Source organism: Acipenser ruthenus, chromosome 2, assembly GCF_902713425.1.
Source record: "Acipenser ruthenus chromosome 2, fAciRut3.2 maternal haplotype, whole genome shotgun sequence".
NCBI lineage: Eukaryota > Metazoa > Chordata > Actinopteri > Acipenseriformes > Acipenseridae > Acipenser > Acipenser ruthenus.
In genome coordinates this window covers 40,577,995-40,601,402 of record NC_081190.1, presented here as the reverse complement: position 1 = coordinate 40,601,402, position 23,408 = coordinate 40,577,995, and the positions used below count along the sequence as shown (strand labels likewise).

At 38.2% G+C, this 23,408-nt stretch overlaps 1 protein-coding gene across 1 annotated transcript in view; it reads right to left on the bottom strand.

Moving 5' to 3' along the window:
* Positions 1-2,969: 2,969 nt before the first annotated feature.
* Positions 2,970-23,408, bottom strand: part of loxhd1b (lipoxygenase homology PLAT domains 1b) — a 65,303-nt gene continuing 44,864 nt past the window's right edge. Inside the window, exons 31-40 of the mRNA XM_058985432.1 lie at positions 23,020-23,228; positions 19,923-20,108; positions 19,505-19,632; positions 19,013-19,130; positions 18,442-18,619; positions 8,515-8,700; positions 7,723-7,893; positions 7,493-7,631; positions 5,819-5,980; positions 2,970-5,148 (exon numbers count right to left, since the gene is read on the bottom strand). Coding sequence (XP_058841415.1) covers positions 4,671-5,148; positions 5,819-5,980; positions 7,493-7,631; positions 7,723-7,893; positions 8,515-8,700; positions 18,442-18,619; positions 19,013-19,130; positions 19,505-19,632; positions 19,923-20,108; positions 23,020-23,228 — 1,955 coding nt within the window. The 3' untranslated portion in view covers positions 2,970-4,670. The remainder of the gene's footprint in view (positions 5,149-5,818; positions 5,981-7,492; positions 7,632-7,722; positions 7,894-8,514; positions 8,701-18,441; positions 18,620-19,012; positions 19,131-19,504; positions 19,633-19,922; positions 20,109-23,019; positions 23,229-23,408) is intronic.

The following is a 23,408-nucleotide window of genomic DNA, read 5'->3' as shown; positions in this document are numbered from 1 at the left end:
GGACAAGGCCCAGCTTCTCAGCATCGTGCATCCCACAAAGGTTGTCAGTCACTCAGGAGATAGCAGGGGCAGTTGCTCAGTGGCTCCAGGGGGACTGCACCCCCTGCAAAAAATCTGGCAGTACCATGGGCAGTGAGCGATACAGGCTTGGTAAAGGCAATTTGATGTAGGGTCCAGGATCTGCCAGCTCAGTAGTTCCCACTAGTAGCCTTCGCTAAAGTGATGCTGACCAGCTGTTCACTAAAGCGGCATAAGACACTGGGGAGGTGTCCTCCCCAGCTGGTCGACGCCAGTAGATATAAAAGCCTTTAACACTAGTGAGTGTCTCGTCTTGAAGCACAGAGCAGCTGCTGATTAAGTAAAACAACTGGAACTAGGGGCCTTCTGTGTGCAAAGGCTCTGTAGCCTAGCAACAGGGAAAATGCTCACTTTCACGCTAAAACTATCTCCCTAGAACGAAAGAAAGGAAGCAAAGAAAAATGAATGTACTTTTCTTTCCTAATGTTAGTAATACAAATATTACTCTCTATCGCTTTTGGCGCTAGAGGGAGAGAACAAGAAATAGAAGAAAAGGCTCTGGAGGAGCGCAGCAGCAAGGAGTTAGCCCAGAGGGGGAACAGGATCCCGGGGAAGGAGTGGGGAAACCCGCCGTCTTTCAGCGGTGCACAAGGCCCTGGTGGGAAGTAACCAAAACCGAGGGCTAAAGGTGCAGAAAACATGCAGTATGTATATATTTTTCCAAAAGGAAAAGGCAGAGAAATATAAAAAAATTGACTTCTCACAAAACAACCGTGATGGTCAGACTCAGTGCTTCTTCTCAAGCATCCCTTCTGCCCGCAGCATTTTATCCCCTTGGGGAGGGGACTTAGAGCCTGATGCAGAGGGGGCTGTCGAGTGGCTTTGACATACGTATCCAGGTAAAATCGGGCTACACAGAGGTATATCCCAATCGGAAATGGCTATGCTAAAACTGTAAAAATTGCCAAAATCATGCATATGCATATTCTCTTTCCAAGTTTCCAGTGCATTTTTGCTTAAAATAGCTGGAAATTGAAACCAGATTGTGTCTCAGATGTTCTCCATGCAGACCAAAGGAGCGAGATAGAGATATTGAACTGGTGCCAGCCACTTCAGATTTCTCTGATTCCAATAAAGCATTTCCTCCTTTATGTCTGCTACTGTTACCCACCTATTGTACATAAAACAGACATCACCTCATCTCCTGAACTGTGTGGAACAGGAGTCCAAGTTACAAATGTAGAAACGATATGTAAATCCTTAAAGTATGATCCTTTTTCTAACACTTGTTAGATCGTAGTTATTTCTTTGCATTCCAAATCTCAGAGGCCGGATGCCAAAAAAAATAAATAAAAAATACACAGCTACTTTGCTAACCCCCTGTAGCACTTCTGTAGTCTTTGCGATATACAGTTGTAGCCAAAAGTTTACAGTACATACCCCAATGGAAATTTATAATTTCTAGAAATTTCTCAAAAACAAATAATTAGGAAAAAACTTTTGTAGCAAAAGTTTTGCTTTTGTGGATGAGTAAAAAAAAAGTTACAAGAAATAGATGTCTACAATTATTTATTTCAGCAATTTTTTTGCAAAACTTTAAAAATGCTAATTCAAAAGTATTCATACCCTTTGATGCTATGATAGTATTGTCTACAAGGTGCTAGAAATTTCAAAATGATAATGCAGAACCTAATTCTAGAAAATGTGGGACTGGGGGTTTCCATTTCAACCACAGGTCGAGTATTGCATGGTGAAGGTCTCAATGGTCGCAGGCCAAGGAATAAGCCACTCTTAGGAAAACGTCAATTGCTAAAAAGTTTGCAAAACGGCATTTAATGATGGATATGAGTTCTGGTCAAAGGTTTTGTGGAGTGATGAAACAAAAATTGAGCTATTTGGTCACGCTAATTGTTGTTATGTTTGGAGAAAGTCTGGTGAGGCGTACAAAGAAAAGAACACCATACCTACTGTCAAGCATGAAGGTGGTAATATCCTTCTATGGGGCTGTTTTTTCCTCTAATGGCACAGGAAATTTAGTTCCAGTACATGGTAAAATGGATTCCATAGCATACCAAAAGATATTGGCCAATTATCTGAAACCCTCCGCTATAAAACTTGGTTTAAAGCGTAACTGGATGTTCCAACACAACAACAATCCAAAGTACACACCAAAATCTACTTCAGAATGGTTAAAGACGAATAAAAAATCAAGGTTCTGGAATGGCCTAGTCAAAGTCCCAATTGAAATCCGATTGAGAATCTTTGGTATGAGTTGAAGAAGGCTGTGCACAAGAGAAGTCCTCAGAATGTGAATGAACTGGAACAATTTTGCATTGAAGAATGGTCAAAAAATCACTAAAGAATCATGCCAAAAGCTCATTGACAAATATCCTATTATTTAAAAAGAGGTTATTACTGCTAAAGGTGTCTCAACTAGCTATTAATTTAATTTTCTTTGTCAGGGTATGAATACTTTTCAATTAACATTTTTGGAGTTTTGCAAAAAAAATTGCTTAAATAAATAACTGTAGACATCTATTTCTTGTAACTTTTTTCCTCATTTCCTGAGATATATTAAGGCAGAATTTAAATTAGTTTGCATGATTTTAAGGTAAAGGAATTTATTTTGAGTTTTTTTTTCAAAACTTTTCTAATGATTTTTACTTGAAATTCTATCAAAAGAATTGGCTCAATGCATTAACATTAAAAATTGCTTAAATAAATAACTGTAGACATCTATTTCTTGTAACTTTTTTCCTCATCCACAAAAGCTAAACTTTTGCTTCAAAAGATTTTTCCTAAAATTCTTTGTTTTCGAGAAATTTCTTGAAATTATAAATTTCCATTGGGGTATGTAAATGTTTGACTACAACTGTACATATAAATAGCACATAAAACAACATCACACATAGCCCATATAGCAAACCATTTTATTGAACAATAAGGTCATACATTGCATACGGTAGTGTTTTTGTTGACTAGACCAGCTTAACCGATTGCATTCATATTCCTGTGGCACTGTCTATAAAGGTAGGGGGTGCATCAGTAATGCCATTTCTGTGTTATTTAAAAGGATACTCTATGCAAATAGTGGCCAAGCCACTATGTGTGCGGTAATGAGTGAGTAGAAATATGGTTACACAGAAATCAACAGACATATCAAAGGACGTACGAAATTGTCCTATAGCTGGAGCAGTTCATGTAAAAGTGTATCTGGCAGAATCCTGGGGAGAGCAATGTTAACATATGTGGACTTGCTGTTTTGTGCTCCATGTTATTTGACTCAGTATTTGAAAGACAAGATATACCTGTGCATGGAGTCATTTCTCCTAATAGAATAGCTGCACCCCCCTGTAAACTAGACTCGAGCAAACAAGTCTGGAACAATCACATTGTTTCATAAAATACATCTTTAACTTACAAAACCTAAAATATACATGCAATATTACATTACAACATAATTCTGAGTTCTTTAAATATACATTCATTAAAAAATGTCTTCCTTGATATATAAAAGGTGAGCTTCTTGGGGGTTTCATGTTTTAGGTCCTGTAATTAAAGTGCAGTGTTAAAAATAAATAAATAAAGATTGCATATGTACATACAACAATACCATTGCTGTTATTCCAGTCATGCTCTTTGAGGTAGGAGAGTATGCTATTGCATTGCAGCAATTCAAATCCCTGGTGATATCACTACAAAAAAACCCCAAAAGACAAGTAATAAATTGTTTGAGATATATTAAGGCAGAATTTAAATTAGTTTGCATGATTTTAAGGTAAAGGAATTTATTTTGAGTTTTTTTTTCAAAACTTTTCTAATGATTTTTACTTGAAATTCTATCAAAAGAATTGGCTCAATGCATTAACATTAATGAAGCGTAATGTATTGTTAATATATAAAACTGGACTTAATCAAAATAAGGCACCTGGTATTTACTTGAAATGTATTTGCTTACGATTGTAAGTCGCCCTGGATAAGGGCGTCTGCTAAGAAATAAATAATAATAATAATAATAATTTGGAACCAAATGTGAAAATGTCTTTATAAAAATAGAAACTAATGCAAATAGAAGGCTAGATAAACCTTTTTGTTAGCAAAAAAGTGCCTTTTACCATAAATGTTGTTTGTATTATACACATAGTTTTGCCCATGAATTTTGAAGGAAAAAAAGGTAAGTACGTTTTTAAAAATGAGCCCTTTCATGTAAGTTGTCCACTCATTATTTGAAAAAACAAACGTGTCTCTTGATTCGTTACTTGACTTACTGGAAAAGTTGCTATTTCAAAAATTTAGTTTATAGAACTGTGCTTTATGCTGTCAATTTTAGGCTGTTTTTTGTATGTTTATCACAAAAGCTTTTGTTCCAATGACATGTTTGTTTTGCATTTTAGAAACATCTTACATGCATTTTTGTACTACATAAAAATTTTTTAAAGAGTGTGCTGGGATAAAAATATATAATGTTACATGCTCAACCTTCCCAGCATCTTTCTGTTCTCATGAGGTCCTGTTTTGAACTAAATGTAAAAAAAATACATATTTGTAAGTGAATGGGTTTTGCCAAATTATATGGAGAGGCTCTTGTCTACTGCTCAGATGGGCTAAGCGGCTGTAACTACTGTAAAAAAAAAAACTAAATTAATTTTTTACTATTTCAGGTACAGCACTCTCCAGGTCTGTCCGTCAGCTCTCTTCTTGTCCAACCATTTGCCACAAAGGAAAAGGGTGGTGACACCCGTGGCAGTATTGGTGATCTCCACCCTGTCCAATAACCATCCCGGACTCATGCTGCTGTTGTCATGCTCAACTTTGACTTTGTGGATTTCCCCCAAGTCCAGCATCTCCACTATGAAGTGGTCAGTGCGTCCGCGTTCAAACAGGTTCCGGAACTTCTGCTTCAGCGCCCGCTTGCCTGAGTCACCATTGGAGCCGTAAATAGTAATGAAGACATTGGCGTCAGTTCCGGCCCCCTTTTCGCCCCCTGTAATGATGATGATCTCGTACTTGACGGGAACCAGGCTCCGGGCCTTGCTGGCAAAGCTCTCCACTGCCTTGGCACACTCAAAACTCAAGAAGTCATCCCTCTTGGCTGACAATGGTATTTTTGCTTTGCACCGGAAAATGTATCTGTGGTTAAGAAAAAAATTATTAACACCCCTGATAGAACACGTCCTAACCTCTGAATTTGCAATGTCCTATTAAGTGTGTTTCTGCACTGGTATTTGGCATGTTAAAGTTGACCATATATTTTACTTTTGGTGGAGTCTTTGAACTAGCCTGAGCAAAGTGGAATTTCTGCAATGAGGCCTGTGTAAAAAGGACCACTCGCGAGCACTGGTAATTTTTTCCCCCCTGAAACAATAAGTTTATTAAATCCTGTTTTATGGGATGGAAATTATTAGAGCACATCCCTAGTCCACCACTATTAGACCTTTTTAAACTACAATACAATTACAATATCATAAGGAAGTACAGTGCTCCTCCTTTATGCTGCGGAACAGGTTATAAGGCGGTACGTTCATGGCTCCCATTTGCCCCATAATGCCATTACACTAACACTAGTATGCTCGTTAAAAGGCGGAACACAAACAGCACAGACTCTTAACTATGGCTCCCGACTACAGCGTTATAAAGGGGGAGCACTGTATAAATATAATCTAAATTAGTTGCTAAATGTCCTATTCTTGTATGATAAACCTCCCACTTCCCAAAAATGTATAATATTACAGTGTTACACCTGAGCAGTAAAAAAATAAACATGATTCTCCACAGGTTTCTGGGAATCACTTCTGCTTACTTGTTTCCAAGCTCCTGTTCTGTGATAATTATTTCTTCCACATGCCAGTATGCATAATTTTTCGATGTAAATTTCTTTCCTTCTTTTGGACAGTGGCCAAGACAGATGTTGGCAATATCACCAACATTTTTCGAGGAAAAATCAAATTTGTCAGTAGCCCCCCTGCAAAACACACAAACGATGCATTTTAAAATTATATTAAAAAGATCAACAATATTTTCCTTTTTCACTCTCAAAATTTGCTGATTGTGTTCTAACCCTAACTCTAACCCTAACCCTTTTCCTCTGTCTGTCTGTCAGTCACACTCTGCATGGCAAACACAATCACTGCCTTGATTTTGCATAAGACTTTTATCATAAACTCGTAGCCTCCTATAGACGTTTTGTATCCCATAAACTTTTCATTTAATTCAAACATTTTTAACCTTTCAGGAATGATTATGAGGACACCCTGAATGTGAGTGCACAGCTTTCTTGTATAAACCTTTTTAATCCCTGAAGTATTGTGATGGAAATATAATGAGTTCTGGTTGTAAATCTCCCTCTCGACCTGTGAGGGTATTAAGTAGCAAAAGGGAAAGGCTTTGGACAGGTTGGCCTGACAGTTCATTCCCTGGGTCGGGAAGTCAGTCAGCCGGGAAAAAGGCGAGACTCCGTTGCAGGAACGTATTGACCTGGAAGGTAAACGAGGTAGCAGCTGCAGTCAATAGAGTCAGCTGCAATCGTTTACCAAGGGGTCATGCATAATCACATAAAAGGGGCCGGAGAATTGTAAATCTTTTCCTTCGCTTGGGTTCAGAGACGAGGAAACTGGAAGGACCGGGAGATTTCCCCAAATTAAAAATAGAGAAAGGAGTCTGTGAGTGTTTTGTTTGTTTTGTCTGTTTAGTAACTGTCTGTGTTTTTGTTATATAGCACTAGACGGCTAAACACCAATCCGAAGCTGTCGCCAAGGGCCAGCACAAAACCGGATCACCACTGCACTACCGTCACGATTAACATTGTTATCAGCATTTGTTTCACCAATAGCACGTATTATATTGTACTTCAACACAAGCACTGAGAGCACTCACTTTGGACCTGTGATCGTGTGTGTCTAATTGTGTGTGTTTCGTACTGTGCTTATTGTTTGCAGGATTGCAACCCTTTTTCATTACGGTGCAATACACATTGTTGTGTGTATTGCCAGCTCTTTATTATTTACTGGCTGGTCATCAGACCATTGGATTTATAATCATTAAACAAACCATTTCACCCGTACTTTGTTGTCTGTGTGTTCTTGGAATTACTGCATCCTCACCGCACCTGCTATACACCTGCTACCAATTACCACTTTGCCACAAATATATTTTCTTTATTTTTTCTATTGTATGTTGTTAATTTAAAATGTTACTTTTTAAACATGAACTGTGCTGACAGAATTTCTGAAGCAGTCAATCTCTTCATAGAAAATAATTTCACCTTGTTGGCCTTAAGAAAAGTCATTGTGGCAATATGAAGGTTTATCATAATAATACTATGGCAATCTGTAATAAAAAAAAATACCAGACCTTTGTAAAATGAATACATATTTTTTCAACACTATAATATTGGACTATTTGTTGTGTACAGAGCCATGGCTTTGGCTCAGGTTTTGTGAGAAAACCCATTCAGAGTGTAATAATAAACTAGTACCTTAAGAACTTCTTTTTCTTGGTTGAATTCTCCAGCAAGAACTCTTTGGATCTGCCCTTCTTCCCTTCCAACACAATCCAAACATTTTCCTTTGTATCTGCATCATCCCTGTCACTTGTTACTGTAAGAATTTCATACTCTTAAAAAAAAAAATAGAAAATGAATTATTTAACACTAACAGTTAACTTTCAATCCAATATCATATGATTGACACTGATGAAGTGACTTACTAGTTCTGTCTGTGAAGTCCAGAACATCGTTATTTGCACAGGGCAGTTCCCGTATGATCTGCCCGTCGTCTTCATTCTTCGCTAGCCAACGATCGCCATGGAACCGGAATGTTTTATCCATCGTTTCATCCTTCACTTCGATGAACTCCAAGTGCCAGCCTGCTGAAACACCTGAAACACCAAAGTCAAATCCCCACAAATTAACGAAGGATACCAAGCTTCTTTAACCAGCCTGTCTGAAAATGTGCTTCTTGGTTTACTAAATGTCTGTAATGTTTTAAAGCTGATGAGCTGAAATATAGGACTTGGAATATGCAGGTAAACGCTGTATATCACTTTATCTGCTGCAGTTGCAAAATGTAGCAATCTAATGAGGATATAGAGCATTGGTTAACACTTCCTTAACGTAGGACAGAATCAGGTTGCAGGTTACTATTTGTAAACAGGAACATAGGAAAATGTACACAAGAGGAGGCCATTGTTGATGTTGATCCAAGTGATTCAACCTCAGCAACATGACTAGTTAATTAATTCCATACCCTCACCACTCTCTGTGTGGCTAAGGTTTTCTATGTCAACTTTTAAGATTAAGATTTTAAAGACTTAAATTCGTCCCCCTTAATTTGTCTTTAGTCTTCTAGGAACAAATTAATATTATACAAATCACGTCTAACGAGTAATCACAGAATACAGATGTGTTCCAAATATGGAGTTGAAAGATATTGTACAATTTTGTGATATAGGTAGCCAATGTTTCAATAAACAGCAGAACAGACACCCTCATGTCCTTACCTTTATTGTCATGCCATACTCTCACCTTGGAGAGCTCTCCCAGACTCAGCATTTCTGGGAACTTAAACACGTCCATTTGTTTCCGCTCAAACTTGTTGGTGTTGTTGCATTCTTTCAGTGGGATTGTGCCCGTGTCCCCATTCTCTCCAAACACAATAACATAGACGTTGGCATCGGTGCCAGCCCCTGGAGGCAAAGCAGAAGAAAGAAAGAAATCAGGTGCACTGTGGGTTCATACACAGATCATTAATGGTTACACAAAATCACTTCTCAGTATAGTCATATATACAAGCTTTCTCCTTGTATAAATCAATATAAATGACAGGTTTTGTGCCCCGATGGCTACATTTACAGACATGCACAGTGCTCAGAGAAAGACACTGGCTTCTATTTTACCTTCATTAGAGGTATACTGGAAAGGGCATAAAAATGTGTTCTCATCTGTCATTAATGTTGTTTTCTTGTCTTGTTCCTGGTTTTAGGTGACAGGTGTAGAAGGTGGGACTCCTGTGAAATTCCTTCTTTGCGTAACGTGGCTATTAAGATGTGCTCTGTTATTTTTAGGACACTTCCTTGTAGCTGACATCACATAGAAACCCTTAATGGAGTGCGTTGACAACCTACAGTATGCCTTTGATCGTACAAACGTTCCTGACATGTGGACAGCTGCTATTTCTAACAAGGAGGTTGTTGTGTACTCATAAAAGGTTAAAAGAGGAGGAACAATAACATTCAGTCTTTGATTTCCTCAAATTCAGACATGTCTGATCTAACCTTTTTCTTTTAAAATAAGTTTTGAAAAACCAATGTTCCAGACATCTAGGTGGAAAACAGAACATACAGAATTTCTTTCCTCATTGGTAATTTCACTGTGCCACATACTTTCACATGTGTGCTGCCTTTTTTTTCCCCCAAGCACAAATGAACAGCTGGTTTCAACCCACTCACACCTATCACTTAGGGGCTCAGTGTACAATTTAATTGGCTCATTCAACATTTACATGGAAGGAATAACAGAAATGCAGTTAACAGGGAAGCCAAATCTAGATCTAGGTCCAGCAATTTTTTTAGTTTTGGCATGGCACTCAAAGAGTTTGCAATTTAACTGTACATTAATTACATTAAAGGAATTCAGTACTATGGACTAATATTGCATTTATTTTGGGCTTTTTATTTACTAAGATTTCTTTTTTATTTCTGGCATTTACACAAACAAATGAGAACACTAAGAAATAAAATAAAATCCATATCAACAAGCTAACCTGTTGCTGGAATGTGCAGTCTCTGCTTATAAAAATCTGTATCAAGCTACATTCGTTCATGACTCTATGAGCTCTTTTTCCATTCGGTCCTACGGAGACCAGCATTATCAACAGCTTGGTGCTATTTACCTCAGGTTTATTGTTTTCACACTGGTGCTAGGAGTTATCCGCAAATTTGTCTTCCTCTGCCTATTTAATTCTGAGCCTTATTGCTTCCATTTAAATCACTGCCAACCTTTTAAAACCAACATCAATACAGAAGCTTTCAATAAACGGGATAGCAGCTCCTTGCAGCAATGACTTGTTAATTGTCTATCCGCTGGAATGCATTTGTTTCGTATCACACCACTAATGCAACTGTAAATTGGCACAAGCCACTACTGTGCGCTTTTATTAGAACAAACTCCTTGTATAAAAAAACACAGTGATATGCAATACACAGCAAACAGATGGTCCCAGACTAGAGGCTGCTTTGGAGTAGAGAGTACAACAGAATTAGCTTACTTGGGAAAACTACTAATTACTTGGCTGTCCAATGAATCTTAATGCCTAGTTATGATCCCAGTTTATTTGAATAGAATAAAGACTGTTGTAAATAATTATCCCTTAAAGGGGAAATAACCAAGCCTCCAACTTTCCAATAGATCCTTTATCAGTATGCTCTAAAATAGGTAGAACTACTTATAGGTAAGACAGTGTGTTCTTTGAAGTCTTGGTTATTATTACTGATTCAATTTTCAGGCAAAATAAATGGTCAGTCACAAAATGCGCCCAAAGCACATTCGCTAATGACAACGGTTTAGTACTCAGTCACAGTGAAATGGGACTTGTGTAGTGCTGTTTGATTTCATTAAAGATAAGAATGAAGCAATGTGAATAGTAACAGTGCTAATGTTCAGCAGAGTCAATGATGCTCACTGACAAGCACAGACCCATCTCTATAAGGGTCCCTTTATTTGTAACTTGTAACAAGGGCAGCAACCTTTAGTCATTTTGTACGTGTCTGGCTGTAATTTGTTTGGTTTTCTGATATAAAATGTAGTAAATGTCTGCTGCTAGCGTAAAACCATAAAGTATAAATTAGGCTTCTGTTTTTCTGTGTTTATTGGTTAACAACTAATATCAGAAACCCCAGATCTATATAGTACTATACAATTAAAATAGTGTCAGTATGGACTTACAAACACACTTCAATCACATTAATCAATTCTCATTGTTTTTTGTGTTAAAAAAAGCAGCTCCACCACAGTATTCTGTAACCACAAAAGTGCTTCAGTGCAAATGAGTTTGAAGTGCTAAAGAAAGTGCACACACATTGCATAAGAAATGTCACTTTAATACCACAAATCCAAACATTTTTTTACTGGACTACTGCACAGCATATAGAAAACAAATACTACCATACTAACCTGCATTATGCAGGTTTGTTCACACTTTTTTTAAAACTAATTTTACTTACAGCTTTATTGTTACGAGCCCAAGAAATTCAATGTAATAGATCTGGGATTATTGCCAGAAAAATTACAACCCCCCTCCCCCACCCCGGTCCTGTCACCTCCACTCTGTATTCAGGGTCAAAGCAGGCTCTAACTGCAAACAGTCACCACCGCAAGATTTCCAGTCTCCAGTTGAAATAACAAAGTACCTTAAAATAGGGAGTTCAAACTGAGAGCTTTTTAAAAAAAAAATGAAAACATGTTTGCTCTTAAGTATTTTGCTTTCAAAATCACACAAATTGACATACCTGCACAACAGGTAAGATTTTTTAAATTATTTAATTATACAGCTAACCACTTTAATAAGAACATGCAAAATGCTACACCAATTGGGATACTTCAAAAACTGACAAGGGTAAAACAGCAGCTATTAAATCAGTGCCTTGAAACTGGAATCTGATTCGACCACAGACTACATTTCAGTATCTTCAAACCAGGCCAATTGTTTCCATCTGACTGTTAGTTATTTGCATACAGTTTTTTTGCCTTTATAAGTCTATTCACTAGTACAGATGAGAGTAGCAGCACTTAGAGCAGCTACCATGTTTTCAGCCCAGCCTGTTCAGACTTCGTAATGAAATAGTTAAAAAAAACACTATTCATCACTTTATGGCAATGAATACAGTATAGGGATTAAGGATTATCTTCCCAAAACTCGGTTCAAATCCAAGCCTTATCCTCCTCTCTGCCTCAGGACCAGATTAAGACAGCAGGGAGCGCTTAGTCAGCAGCTGTTCAGTGGGGCCCAAGATTTTGTATTCCACTCCTTCACAAAGAGCTACTGCACACATTCAATGAAAGCTTTCTGTACAATGATAAAAAAAGCATTTTACACATAAATGTTTCTAAAAGTATAATATTGCTTGAGCCCCTTTAGTATTTTCTGCATGTATACATTTAAACCTCCAGCATTTTATATAGTGATAGCAACAGATATTTGTGGGATGCATGCCATCAATATAATAATGCCTTATAAGGTTTTTCTTTTTTTTTTTATTACAAATTACAGGTTATAATCTTTAAGGGAGAACCATTACATGACAGGATTCAAGTACCATGAGTATCCATCGCTATTGGCCCATCACATATCTGCCCTAACTGTTTAGTTCTCTTATTTATTATTATTATTATTATTATTATTATTATTTCTTTCTTAGCAGACACCCTTATCCAGGGTGACTTACAATTGTTACAAGATATCACATTATAAATTATTTCACATTATACAGATATCACATTATTTTTACATACAATTACCCATTTATACAGTTGGGTTTTTACTAGAGCAATCTAGGTAAAGTACCTTGTTCAAGGGTACAACAGCAGTGTCTCCCACCGGGGATTGAACCCACAACCCTCCGGTCAAAAGTCCAGAGCCCTAACTACTACTCCACACTGCTGACCTTTTCAGCAACGTTAGTTTATTATTGAACAGAGAAGATTAGTTCAGAGATTGTAGATCCTACCAAAGTTTCTGTACACTGTGTTGCATGTGCTCCGTACGCTGTTCAATGTGTTGACATGTAAATCAATCCTGTTGACCGGTGGGGTGTATCATCTTCAACCTCCGTCTCGATCTCCTGCCTGTTACTCAGCAGCGAATGCACGCACCCACATGGCAGACGGCTACTCTATCACAAGCATTAATACCCTGTATCTTTCTAAATAAGGGATTTAGGGGAGCTCCCTAATAAAAGCTGAATCCCAAAACAATAATTGTGTGAAAATAGTAATTGTTACAGCTGTGTATAATGGTATTTAAAACAGGATTCATTTATCCGCCTTTTTACATATCCGCCCTTCCTCTGGTCCCACCGCAGTCAGATACGTGATGGATTACTGTATTAAGTTATTGGTACTGTATTGAAAAATTATATTAATATAATGCACTATCATAATTTTATTGTTATTACTTAAAAGAAGAAAGGTCCAGGACTCCTATGTGATAGACCTATGTAACAGATCTGGCATGCACCAAGATGGCCACCTTGGTAGGCTATCTCACTGTATTCCATGTATTCATACAACACTCAATGTAAATGTACTGCTTATTTGTAAGGTATATGTCAATGTGTTTTACAAAAAGTTAGTTCTTTCACCTCATATTTGAAATGTAGTCAATAACATGACCATATTAACTTTAATATGGTCTCTCCAAAACCCTCGAGCGGGCTGTACACCGCCAGCTCTCTGCTTTCCTGTCCAACCACTCTCTGCTCGACCCTCTCCAATCTGGCTTCCGCTCTGCTCACTCCACTGAAACCGCCCTCCTGTTTGTCACTAACTCACTAAACTCTGCCCGAGCTGCCTCTCTCTCCTCTGTCCTAATTCTCCTTGACCTCTCTGCTGCCTTTGACACTGTCGATCACTCTGTTCTACGATCCTCTCTCGCTGACCTGGGAATCTCTGGCACTGCTCTGGCCTGGTTCTCCTCCTGCCTCTCCAACCTCACTTACCAGGTAACCTGGCGTGAAGCAACCTCCACACCTCGCCCTCTCTCAACAAGAGTCCCCCAAGGGTCAGTCTTGGGTCCTCTCCTGTTCTCTCTCTACACCCACTCCCTGGGCCCCCTCATCGCATCCTTTGGTTTCTCATACCATTTCTATGCTGATGATGCTCAGATTTTCCTCTCCTCCCCCACCTCTGACTCCACCATCCCCTCCCGTATCTCTACCTGTCTGTCTGCTATCTCCTCCTGGATGCACTGGCATCACCTCAAACTCAACCTCTCTAAATCTGACCTCCTTTTCTTTCCCTCCTCCTCCTCCTCCTCTGATCTCTCTATCTTCATTCCTCTGGAATCTACCACACTCTCTCCCTCCTCCTCAACTAAGAACCTCAGAGTCACCCTGGACCCCTGCTTCTTTATTCCCAGCACATCTCCACTCTGGTACACACTTGCCGATTCTTCCTGAGCAACATATGAAGAATCCGACCCTTCCTCACCAATTATGCCACCCAGCTCCTGGTCCAGGCCCTGGTTCTCTCCCGCCTAGACTACTGCAACTCCCTCCTGGCTGGCCTCCCTGCGTCCGCCACCCATCCGCTCCAGCTCATCCAGAACTCCGCTGCTTGCCTGGTGTTCTCTCTGCCTCGCTTCTCCCACGCAACTCCATTGTTCCGCTCATTCCACTGGCTCCTGATCACCGCTCGCATCCAGTTCAAGACTCTTGTACTCGCCTACAGATGCCTTGACAAGACTGCACCCAGCTACCTCGAGACCCTCGTCTTTCCCTACACCCCCACTCGACCTCTCCGCTCCTCCTGAACTAGAAGGCTGTTCCTCCTCTACAGATGTCAGGATTGCCCAGTCCCTGACCACCTTCTGGCGCCTCCTCAAGAGTCACCTCTTCAGACAGCACCTGTAGAACTCCTCTTTTCCCTCTGGACACTATCACTCTTCCTTAATGCACTTTACTTGCTCTTATCTGCTCCCTATTTTACTGCATTTAATCCTGTACTTTAGAGTACTGTAATCTGTCACAAGTGTTATTTAATCTGTAGTATTTTGTATTTAATTATATCCTGATGTAACTATCACTGACACTGTTATCTGCTCTGTTATTGAATCGTATTTTGTCATATACTTGTACTTGCTAGAACCAAAGTCATTGTATTTTATCTTGCTCTTAATTGTATTAATACTTATACTGTGATTCTTGAAATGTATTTTGTTTATGACTGTAAGTTGCCCTGGATAAGGGCGTCTGCTAAGAAATAAATAAATAATAATAATAATATATTAATAAAATTATATTAATGCTTTCATACTGTGCACACTATACAGTAAATGCCATGAGATATTTTGAAAGTCTTTTATGTGACCTAAAAATGAATTCATCATAATTCCATGAATAGTCATTTTTCATAAAGATTAATTTTGAATTGGCAACCTTATATTTTGGCATATACTACTTTTTTTTTTTTTTTAATGTACCGGTATTGATTAGTTGGGAGATGAAGGAACCTCTGTCCACATCACTGCCACTATTCTCAAAGGCATGTTAACTGTTGATTTTAACTAGTCTGTGATCAGAAGAGCTTTGCTTTTCAACCTTCACACAGACATTCATGTAGTTTACTATTTCTAAAAAGACGCAGCTCTTGCTTTCAGGGCACACAGAAGATAGATGTATTTATAGCATGTCTGCATTACCTATCAATGGCAGAATGTGTCTGCAGAAGATCAGACTACTGTCTGTGAAAATATGAAGGTTACAGGTTAAGAACCTAATAGCACCACTGTTGGATAACATGAAAACACACAATGCATGTTTATATAACTATCTAGGATGCTCTGAATCATGTAGATTCATTCAGTGTGAATATAAAAAATGGAATTGCACAATAAATATCGTGCAGGCATTTGAAGATCAGATGATTATCCATTCTTGATTAAAAGATATTTCATTAGAAAGGGGTCTGAGTGGGGTAAAACAGGCAACAAGCAAAATGTTTTATATGTATTCATTGTTAGTTAAAAGATAGAGCACACTGAAAACATTGTATGCAAAGTTTTTTTGGGGTGCGAAGGGCACAAGATACCGACCAAAAAAAGTTGAAAAATGCCAAGCACTCACCAAGCACTACCTGGTTGATCCTGCCAGTAGCTTATGCTTATCTCAAAGACTGGTACAGTGAAACTACAAATGTCTCATTAAATCAGTCATGGTTCTTTTTTTGCATTCAGCTCTTGTTTTGAACTTTCAAATGAAATTAATTAATACAAAAGCATGGTTGCTAGTGTTTGGTGAGTGCCTGGCATTTTTTGACTTTTTTTTGTGGATACAGTATTTATTAATTTTTCCCATTACCTGTTGGAAGGTACTACATATAGCTAATAAAATACAACTAATACAATGAAGGTGATGCACAGAAGGACAATGTGAAATACAAGAGGAAAAACTGTCTGATCCTCCTACTGTAATAGCTTCATTGGTGTAAAAATGTATGTAATGGGATCAAGGTTTCACTGGTTACATTTACAACAAAAATAGAGATAGCACACGATGGTTGTAATGCTATTATTGCTGAAAACAATCTACATGACCCTGTCTTTTTTATTATGGCACGGGTTCTAAGTACCGCGCCAGTGGGTATCATTTTACAGTAATTAAGAAGAGCCTCTACTAATATTTCGCATTATAAAGGGTGTTTACAACAACTTTGTAAGATGTTAGAATGATATTACAGAAATGTTGCTTACCTAATCATGGCCATCCGGGTCAACAATCAGTGGATCATTCTGCTGGTCTCCGAGGGTGGTTAAGTGTAATTTGCTAAATGTTTCCACTACTACTAATTGTTTATTTTTGTAACTATGTATGTGATTATATGTTTCATGTGGTTATCCCTTGTCCACAATGCAATCACCAGTATCAATAGCTTCACTGTAATATGAATAAAACCTTAGTCAAATTTGTTCTGCTTTAAGTTTAAACAAAATGGGGGGCGTGTATCAAGATCGACCGATGCAGCGCTAAAGTGTAAAGCAGTGCTCTGACTCGGCACAAATTTTACTGCATCCTGAATGTATTAACTGGCCCAAAATGAATGAGGCACGGTGTAAGCTGGCACATTTAAATGTGAAAATTCCACTGCGCCGGTGTTCTGAAACCCTGAAAATGGACTACTGGTAGCACAGATTAACAAAATCTGAAAAACAGCGCCTCCCCTCCAAATGGGGTACCTCAATTGAACAATAGGTAGGTCATTTGGAGAAGCAATGACCTGTGTTGACTCAATTCACTCAGTAGCTAGGCTAAATGTTAAAATGTTTCAGCCTTGGTTTTTGGGTGATGTTCTTCATGAACTACCAATGATAACACATTTTAGGCAACTTACATCAGTAGAATATAATGTACATTTTTTTTTCTTTTTTTTTTTTAATAAAATGTCAGTTTTGTGACACTCCTTGAAATTCGTTGGTTTTTTTATTGTCATTCGTGAATTTCTTTTAAAAATACAGCGCATTTTCCGGGCCCCTATATGACTGCTGCCATAATACTCTTTCCTATCGGCTGCTTTCTGACTTTTTCTCTGCGCCCAAATAAGACCAGTTTGAAATTGGTCTTATTTGTGGACACTTTTAGAGCCAGCACAGCTGTTCTGCCGCTTCATAAATCTCATTTTAATATCAGACTTCATTTACAAATGAGCCCCACCTACAATTTGCCCATGCATATAATTAAGACTTGACACACCTTAAAGTGGATGGAAGAGCACACTGCATGGCGGAACGCATTTTGGCGGTGCTAACAATTTGCCAAAAGTGTCATGATACATATCACGGCAATTTTAAGGCCGGCGTAAACTCTGTACTATGGCCTTAATGCCGTCGCAAACGCTTGATACATGTACCCCAATATGTCTAGTAAAAATATATAATATATGATTCTTAACTCCAAATCAATTTTCAAAGACAGGTTATAACTATAGTAAGAGAAGTACCTTTGTATTAAAATACTTTCCAACAGCAGAATTCCATGCTATGATCTTAGCTACTGTGAGGTTTTACCAACTAAGCTACTTTGTTGACATTTCAGCGGTTTTAACAGCGACAGCCTGAAGGTGTCTATGTCTCGACTCTATACTATTTGAAATTTATATTTACAAAGAATGTACAGGAAAAACAGATTAAGCTGCTTTGAGATTTGAGAAATTCTTAATAATGTACATTTGACTGTCGTGGAGAAGGAATGATGTACAGAGTTTCATTGGCTCTATGTTATTTGTTCTGAAGATGTGTGATTAACATTATCTAACAAGAGACTGGCTTACAGGAGATAAGGAAGTGTATTTCTGTCTCAGGCTGATGATGATTCTTCCATTTCTCCCTTAAATCTTACCAAACTGGCACTGGCCTACCCCTTTCAGGCTTTCTACGCTTGGAACATGCACTTCCAAAATCTAGAAAAGTATAGTATGATGACGGTATGATGACATCCAAATTCTAGAAAAAGAATGTTTCATTCTGGGTGCCAAAAGTTGTTGTAAGCTATTGTCATGGTTTTATTGATTGTGTAAGAGTTTCTAGCAAATGTAACCCAGGATGAAAACAACCAATTTAAAGCTTTCTAGCACTGCGATCATCTCAGTTCAGCTGGCTAGGCCTGCAGGTTATTTGCAGTTTCTCTCTACTGTGAATAATGACCAGCCCAGTGCCCTACCTGATATGTCGCTGGTTTTTACCATGATGGTGTAGGTGGTTTTCTGCACCATTTCCTCATCATCAATCACTGCTGCCAACTCGCACATCGTGGTTCTCTTGGGTCCTCGTGTCTTTGAGAGCCACTCATTGTAGGTGAAAACAGAAACCTCCTGGGTGTTCATATTCTGCATAATGATCTGCACAACAGTAAGAAAGGGAATATGCTGCTGTCAAAAGAGATTATCAAAAAGTGCAAGTATTTTATCTGCTGAATGACTGCCATCTACTAATGCTCTTATTATTATTTATAGACATTATTATTATTTATTTCTTAGCAGACGCCCTTATCCAGGGCGACTTACAATTGTTACAAGATATCACATTATTTTTACATACAATTACATAATTTTTTACACATTATTTTTACATACAATTACCCATTTATACAGTTTGGTTTTTACTGGAGCAATCTAGGTAAAGTACCTTGCTCAAAGGTACAGCAGCAGTGTCCCTCACCTGGGATTGAAACCACGACCCTCCGGTCAAGAGTCCAGAACCCTAAACACTACTCCACACTGCTGTACTTGTACCTTATCCAAGAACCAGTCAGGACGGCTTCCTTTTCCATCTGTGCGTATTCGTATCTTCCTCAGAGGAGCAACGTCATCAATCTCCATAGTAAAGGTGTCTTCTTGACCTCTTTCAAACCTAGAAAGCATCAAGGTGATAATTTTATAATAATCCAAAATAGATATTTTTAATATATTTAAAAAAAAAAAAAAAAACATATTTTAAGTATTGATTTAGTTTTCTATGGTGTGTTGTACAATGAATGTCCACAACTGTGTAAGATCTCTAATCATGGAAGTCAAGCTGCAGTTATGAACAGTGATTTCTAAACTTGGGTGTATAGTATTTGACAAAAAAAGCAATATTTCACATCAATTATGCATTTAAGTATAAATGCTTCATATCTTTCTTGAGACTACATTCAGTTTGCCTGTTTTGTGTCTTTCATTAGCTTGTCAGCGTTTATCAGGTTGCTTGGAGGGATCTGTCACAAAGAAGGCTGTGTGCTGCACCTGTTTCCATTTTTGCAGAGCAAGATCTCCTCTGTAGTCCCATTGGCTCCAAATACTGACATGTAAATGTTGGCATCAGTCCCAGCATTCTGAGTGTCTCCAGTGACAACCGTTACCTCATAAAGGACCTGGAGGAGGAGGGGGGAAAGGAGGAAGAGAACATGTTTATTGCTACATAAATAAATATCATGATCACACAAGTGAAAAAACAGCTACACTATGAAGTATTTGGTTTGCTGTGACAATCCACTTAACCTGCAACCACTTCTGTTTGTCAAACCAATATATGTAGCATGCATGCACTTTAAAATGATTCTGTATATATTTAGATTGAAATGAAAGACCTTGTTTCTCTGGCCTGGTTCAATAGGATTAAATGAAAGTAGGCTAATTTTTATGCTACATGTAAAAGCCTAACCTTTTGTCCAATGTTGATGCTGTCAGCATCAAGTATACTGAAAATGCGAGCTGTGAGACCATCCCCTCTGTCTTTGGCAAGCCAGCATTTGCATTGGAAAATGTACATGACACCTTTGGTCGGCACGGCAACGGCTAGCTCTTCCACTAGCCAGCAGCTCTCTGGAGTGGCCCCATCATGACCTAGCTGTTATCAGGGATTAAATACAACAAAATGGTTTAGTAGTGGTAAAATGTGGAAAACAAAAAACAAACATACCCAAATGAAAACTGATGCATGATTGGGTGTACCAAGTTATTATTAACAAAAAAATACCGCATATATTTACAGAATAAGCCCTTTTGGTTAGCATACATATTTATCTTCACAATTTATCTACTTATAAATCCAGCCATTTAAAAAATGTTAAGCAAAGGATATCAATATTCATTTTCAAAGTGATCGTCAATAATGTTGTGTACATTTCTGGCACTTGCTGGAGCTGCTACTGGATCATTTTGAATCTCAGTCAGCCTCCTGTTGAATAATGGCATTTAACCTGTTTTCACTAATGTCTAGCAAACATCCACGAGTAGTAGCTATATTGTGTAGTACACAACATGCTACAAATATGTCTGCAACCTTCTTCGCACTGTATTGCAATGCACCCCCACTCTGGTCCAAACACCTAAAACACATTTTAAGCATGCCAAATGTCCTTTCAATTACACTGCAAGTTCATATACATTTTCACCTGCTGTTTGTGGATTAAGACTGGTGTCATAAGCCATCTTTTCAGACTATATCCATTGTCACCTATCAGTAAACTATGATACATGTCATTTCTTTCAAAGGACTGTGCAATGGATATGACTGAGAAAGGATTAAAGAGTCGTGGCTGCATCCCGAGTAATTTGCAAAAACATTAGTTATTATACTTTTAGCATCACACAGTACCTGGACATTTAAAGAATGAAAGCCTTTACGATTAATGTAAACTGCTTCATTTTCAGAAGGTGTACGTATTTGGACATGAGTACAATCTATTGCACCCAATACCCATGGAAAACCAGCAATGTTAAAGAAATGTATCTATTTTGCTCTTGCTGGTATCAGGTTTCAGGAAAACGTATATAATCACCGGCCACTTTTAACAATGCACCATTCACTTGATGTCAACATCTTGAAAAACATGACTGACTCATGCCTGCAATGTCTGTAGTTGTTCTGGAATGTACATGCTGCATACAAAACTAGTGCTGCAGTTACCTTTACAGCAACAGGCAAAGCAGCAGAAAAGCATGCCTTCGAAATCTAAACAGAATATATTGCATAAAGCAGCTACTGTTTGCTTATTAATTCGAAATGGGCAAATACACTTATCAGTAAGTGCGAGAAAAATGACCCTTTGCTTGCAGGAGAGTATCTCCGGCTTCTTAACCTTTGCCTTCATTCTATGTCAAGATCCAACAAATCATATAAAACCTCAAACTCAGACATCTTAATCTGTTTCTGTTTTTCATTGTTTTTTTGTTTTGTTTTTACTTTTACCTGCTTTTTCTATGAGGTGTAGCAGTGTGCCAATAAGACAGACCTGTGACCATGTTTTAATTGCACTTGTTAATAGCCCACAGATGAGAGGGCAAAATAGCTTTGGACAAATGATACCTCAGACCCATTTTGCCTCATTAAACTGTGGGCAAACACTGCCAGGCGCATAAGTGTTGCCCATGTGCAGACCCATCAGGGGAAAACCATGCACCTCAGGCGAACGTGTGCAAGTGCTGGCAGCGTATGTTAATGTATTTTCCCTGTCGTAGCGCATGTTGCACTGCACTTGCACAGAGAGGAAAATCAGGCCCCTGTGTTTTAACCGATTTGTTGTGACAACCTGAGTGGATATAACTAATACCACTGAAAGTGCTGCATTAACCCTTAACATTCCTACAGTACTTCAATGCAAGCATCCTGGTACGTCTGTGATGTTCTCTGCATTGCCACTGCAGAAACTGAATAATTACTTTTTTGTCCTAAGAAAAAACACCAGGAGTACATGATAACTTTACGGTGAGCTGCTTTTCTTGCAGACAATCTGAGCATGCATTCATTAACCACAGATACATGAAAAAGAAAGCATGTCGCTCTCCCTATTTTGAGGTGATCAATCCCTGCTGTGGATGCCAACCGACCTCCCCCTCTTTCTTTCTGCTGTTGCTTATGACATGTGTTCTCGTGGCGGGATGTATTTTAAGCCCTGAGGCTAGACGTGTCAGACGCTCCACAGTATAATAGCTGTGCATCACTCCAGTTCAATCATGGATTACCACAGCGACGGGACCTCAATATATGTTGATTTGCTTTCTTGAGAAACCGATTCTGACAATGCACCACTATTTGGGAGTATGAAAATGTTTTTTTTTTCCTTGCAGGTTATATTCCTTTATTATAAGAAATTAAAATGGAAATAATTGATTGTAAATTAGCAGTTTCTATACATCATATGCCTTAATCGATTAAGCACAGGCAGCAGTAGCAACAGCAACAAAATTATGACAGCGTGGGAATTATATGTCGGTTTGTTTTTTAGATTTAAAATTATTTTATACATATGTTTTATACAGGTACCTTTTAAAAAGCATTTCATTGTTTAAACGTATTTTTTTTTACCTCCATATTTTTACATGATTATATAGTCAAAACATGCAAATGTTTGCATTTTATTCTACAAAAAAACAAAACAAATCAGGATTTATAAATGTGTTGTTCATTTTTTATAAAATAAGACAAGGTTTTTAAGGACCAAATTAATTTTCTGCTTAGTAAAATACAAATGAATTCAATAAAGAGATCAGTATCCATTTTTGATTTGGCTTCATTATCAACAGGGTGTTAACCAAATCAAAATACATACTGCACATTGTTCCCTTTGTTCATTGCATATACAGTATTTACATGAACCCAAAGTGCTTTTTCCAGCTAAAAGGTAATTCAATTGGGCCCTAAGATTTTAGTTGGAATTGTTATGCTGCATCCTGTATGTAAACTAAACTGTCACGATTTCAACAAAACCTTTTTGCTCTCTCATTTCAAATTGTTTCTAATCTGTGAAATCTCTTGCCTCAATTTTCTTGATCTCTCCCACATCTGCTCCCTCCACCAGGAATCTCTCCATGGATCCCGGGGCAAAGCCCGTTTTATCCTCTGGGAGATCCAGCCAGAGTCGGGCTGTTTGAACCTGGTGGGATCCCATGATGAGGATGTACGCGCGACTGGTTGTGCCAGAATCCCGCTCTGAACCCGTCGATATGGTGATGTGATAAGAAATCGCTGAACAGAGAAAGAAAACATCACTACTAGGACAGGCACAGGATACCAGTAAAACAATATGAAGAATACAAAGACTCATTTCCAATCTTCTAACAAAGAACAGCAGCAAATAACAAAAAAAAAGCTCCATAGTGATAACACTATACAAGGGTTAAGTCAATCCACATTATAGCATTTAGA